General features: G+C 49.2%; 1 protein-coding gene across 1 annotated transcript in view; it reads right to left on the bottom strand.

The window, feature by feature from the left end:
* Positions 1–4,053, bottom strand: part of thsd7aa (thrombospondin, type I, domain containing 7Aa) — a gene marked incomplete at both ends in the record, with an annotated part of 95,755 nt that extends 91,702 nt beyond the window's left edge. Inside the window, one exon of the mRNA XM_083684483.1 lies at positions 3,903–4,053. Within this exon, the coding sequence (XP_083540609.1) occupies positions 3,903–4,053 (151 nt within the window). The remainder of the gene's footprint in view (positions 1–3,902) is intronic.
* Between the last annotated feature and the right edge of the window lie 389 nt (positions 4,054–4,442).

The raw sequence follows: 4,442 nt of genomic DNA, 5'->3' as shown, positions 1-4,442 counted from the left end.
TTATGGGAAGGCTTTTGTTTTTCCCGGGGAGCCATGGGGCAGGAAGTGATCCTTACCACGCAGTTGTTGAGTGTTACCCAAGACTGGTGATATGCTAAAACAGGAAGAGGGAAGCCTGCGCTTCTTAAAAAGAGCAGCAGGTGCACCGTGGGATATGACAACGTGTTTGAGACGGAACACACCCCAAAGGCATGTCTGAAACACACACTGGGGGACGAGACAATACTGTACAACAAAATCCAACAGAGCAGCGTAACAGACACAAGACGCTTGCAGAGAGAGTAGAGTCTATGCAGACAGACTATAGACGGAGACTATTTGCAGAGAGAGAGAGTATTTGCTGAGCATTTGCAGAGCGAGAGTATTTGCAGAGATGATTTGCAGAGGGAGAGTATTTGCAGAGATGATTTGCAGAGAGAGAGTATTTGCAGAGATGATTTGCAGAGAGAGAGTATTTGCAGAGAGTATTTGCAGAGAGAGTATTTGTTTCATAACGGCAGTCTAATGTCTTCATACACATGCCTTGGTAGCGTTGATGGAATAACCAGATAGGATAAATGCGAACATCTACTCTGTGCCATTCTGACAGTCACTGAGATTTTTTTTCTGTCCCTTGTTGCCACCCCACGCGGTGCCGGGAATACGGCGCTCCCTAGAACCTCCCCCTCCCTTTCATCACCCACATGAATATCTTCCTCCTGTGGGAAATACAGGAATTCTAAACCTTCCCTCCCGATGCATTGCCGGCTAATATCAGCCATGGCTCTGCAGCAGAGAGGCAAGCTCGCTACATCTATTTGTCACTGTGGACCATTTACCACCCACCCACCCCTACCCCCCCCCCCCCCCCCCCCCCCCCCCCCAACCTCCCCACCCTTCCCTTTCAAAAACCTAGTTTGCCCCATTTGAACCCCCATAGACCCCCCCCCCCCCTTCTCCATCCAGCCTCCCCCAGCCTGTGAAAGGTGCTGAGGTGGAGAAAAGCTTCATCTGGGTTATTGTGTTTTATTTTTTTTACGTGACGGGCAGGACAAGACACCCAAGAGGCTCGTGGGATCTCATCAAAATGCCATATCGACGCAGATCTCTTAAAAACAAGAACACGGCCGCGCCGACTGTTCCAACACATGAAGACGGCGGCATAAAACATCCATGCCTTCATAGAAGTCCAGGGCATTTCAGTATTCTACCACATCTGCTCTGGTGAGGCAGACGAGCCTTGTGTTGCAAAGTGACAGTGTGTGTACACATAAACATGCTGGTATCTAGGTTAACTTGGTCCTGCCAATCTGTTCCTCCTATCTGTATCCCTAATCTCCTACCCTTTGCTCCATGCAGCACAAGCACAAGCAGGAGAGAGCTGAGAGAGAGAGATAGAGAGAGAGAGAGAGAGAGAGAGAGAGAGAGAAAGAGAGAGAGAGAGAGAGAGAAAGAGGGAGAGAGAGAGAGAGGGAGAGAGAGGGGGAGAGAGAGAAAGAGGGAGAGAGAGAGAGAGGGAGAGAGAGGGGGAGAGAGACAGAGAGAGAGAGAGAGGGAGAGAGAGGAGGAGAGAGGGGGAGAGAGAGAGAGAGAGAGAGAGAGAGAGAAAGAGAGGGGGGAGAGAGGGGGGGGGGGAGAGGGGGAGAGAGAGAGGAGGGGGGACAAAAGCACAATGGTATGGGATTTCCCCTGATAGATGAAGGGGAGTGAACAATAAAGCCATGGCATAAAAATAAACATGCGGCATTGTGGGCGAGAATATGAAACACTTTGTTTATAACAGTGGTGGCAATTATCAAGAGAGAGAGAGTGTGTGTGAGAGAGAGAGAGAGAGAGAGAGAGAGAGAGAGCAATATCTGAAAGTTTGAATGAATAACTAGACTGAACACCATCCTCAATCAAATTGATATAAAAAAAAAAAGATATAAATAATAAATTCTAGTCGGTCTAATTAACTATTTCATACTAATACTATCACTGCTGACATGTACTGTACAGTATATGAGATGGGCAGCAAGCACAAACTCTTGAGGCCCATATTAGTCATTTTGACATTTAGAGTGAGTCAAAAAACTTTTTTTTCATCGAGTGTGTCAAACAACCTTTCGTCACATTTTATTGAGAATTGCTCCAAGCTATATCTGGGGTTACTTTCCCAAAAAGCTCGGCGAATGACTAACGTACTGCTCGGTGGATCCGTTCTGCATCAGTGAGGATTTTCTTTGAAGGAAAGCCAGAAAGCAAGACGTGCTGACGTGGGCCCTTCATAGAGCGCTGCTGTATCATACAGCACACAGTTACTAAGGCAGAGCTGAAGTCTGACACTTCTGGACGAACCAACGGCTCTGTTAAGGATCCCTGCCTGACCAGGCATTGATCCAGTCCCATCTGGGTGGTGCTGTGCAGCAATGAAAGCAATGCAGTATTGATCCGTTCCTGCTGAGGATCGGGGTCCCAGTGAAACCAGTACATTGATCCAGAGAGAGAGAGAGAGAGAGAGAGAGAGAGGAGGCATCACCAGCTAAGACAGCGAAATAGTGAAATAGGACATTGATCTCCTAGTGCATCAGAGGAACTGTCCGGTCCCAGTGGGTCAGCAGCGTCCATCCTCCACCCCCCTCTCCCCCCATGCACTCCCCCCTGACTCCCCCCGCCCGCCCTCCCCTTTCCAGGCCCATCTCACAGGCCCATGCATGAGTAATGTGGCGCTCTGATCATGTGGTGTTAACTCACAGTATGCTCCTCCACTGGTGAGAGGCACCACCCAAAAAACAGCAACGTGAAACCAGCTGCACTCCAAACACTAAGCACTGGAGAAGCTGTTCGTCAGACAACACCAAGTCCAAATAACGCTAAGCCAATACAAATCATCGGTGAATGCAACGTTATTATCTGCATACCCCAATAAAAACTGCAATGAAAAAAAAAAATGAAAAAAAAAGAAATCCAATGTCTTTTCTTGTTCATCAACATAATAGAATCGGGAACCATAGCGACAGCACCTGCTCTGCAACATGCTGCTTTAACCACATGTTCATCCAGAAAATGAAACACACACACACACACACACACAGTTACCGTGAGGGTATACGGCACTCGTGTTACTCATCAATAGCACATGTCAAAGCATGATCAATGGCTTCAATCGCAGCTTGGAGCAGTGGTGGATGAGTTCCACCTGCCAGTGTATAGCATAGTAAGTGGAGGAGAGGGAGAGAGAGGAGAGAGAGAGAGAGAGAGAGAGAGAGAGAGAGAGAGAGAGAGAGAGAGAGCGCAGCCCCACTCCCAGTTAGGGCAGAGTGGGATTCACCTCAGGGACTGCAGTAAATACGTTCACATACTCTACAGTTGCAAAATGGCCCCAGTGCATCAACCCCTCACACATGGTGCAATTTTTTTCTCACTATATTTTGGAACCTATTTTTGGGTGGAATCTTCAATGCCGAGACCAAGTCAACACGAGGGTGAACTTTTTGTCTCTTTTCTGTGCGTTTCGGTATTCTTGAAAGCACACACCTTTTTTCTCCAATTTTCCTCCAATTTTCAGATGAGTCTCAATTGGAGGCTCGCCTGAGCACACGCGTCTCAAAAACCAGTCCAAACAAGGACAACAACAATAACAAACAAACCCAACAAAAAAGCACAAGGTGCAGTAATACTTCAAACAGGGCAGGTCACTCAAAAGAAAGACTCCCAGTCCAATAAATCTCTCCACGTTTCGCGAAAAATCAAACCTCCTCCTCCAACAACAACAAACATTTTTTCACATCAATATTTCATACAGATCTCTACTACTACCACAGCGTCAGGTGTAAAAGAGCGTAAACGCACAGACGGCACATGGAGTGAGAGCGCACGGCTCCTATTCCTAAGCCGTGTGTGTGAGCCCTAGTGCGAGTGAACCAGCAGAGCAGCAGCCATACCTGTTTGCCAGACGTAGACAGGTTTGGTGTCCTCTGCAGTTTGCGCCTTGACATCCCAGATCCCGAAAAACAGCAGTGCTACCCTCCAGAGAAGGGGGAATGCCCCTCTGGAGACCCCCGGCGTCCCCGTCACTCCGCCGGCCAGCCCCATGACTCTCGCTCGGGCGAGTAGATCCACACACGCACAACAAAAGGTGACCCAGAGACGGCGACCGTACACACACACACACAGACGCACGGAGCGCTGAACCGGTGCGGGGAGGGGGGGGCGGGGGACGGGGGGGGGGGAAAGGAAAAGTGTGTTCTGGCTTTTGTCCCTCTCGCACGCGGGAGCCTGGGTCCTCCTAGGAAGGGGAAGGGTAATCCAGGGTGAATGGCTGGCTGCTCTGGTCTCTCTCCTCTCCTTCTCCTCGTCTCTCTTTCTCTCTCTCTCTCTCTCTCTCTCTCTCTCTCTCCGGTCGCTGGGTCAGTGAAGGAGAACGAGGTCTGGCAGTAAAAAAAAAACAGGGAACAATAGATCCCTAAGCCGAGGCTACTGCC

This window comes from Argentina silus (genome assembly GCF_951799395.1).
Source record: "Argentina silus genome assembly, chromosome: 14".
In the NCBI taxonomy this organism is placed as follows: domain Eukaryota; kingdom Metazoa; phylum Chordata; class Actinopteri; order Argentiniformes; family Argentinidae; genus Argentina; species Argentina silus.
The sequence above is the reverse complement of the archived record's forward strand: the minus strand, read 5'-3'. Positions and strand labels throughout refer to the sequence as shown.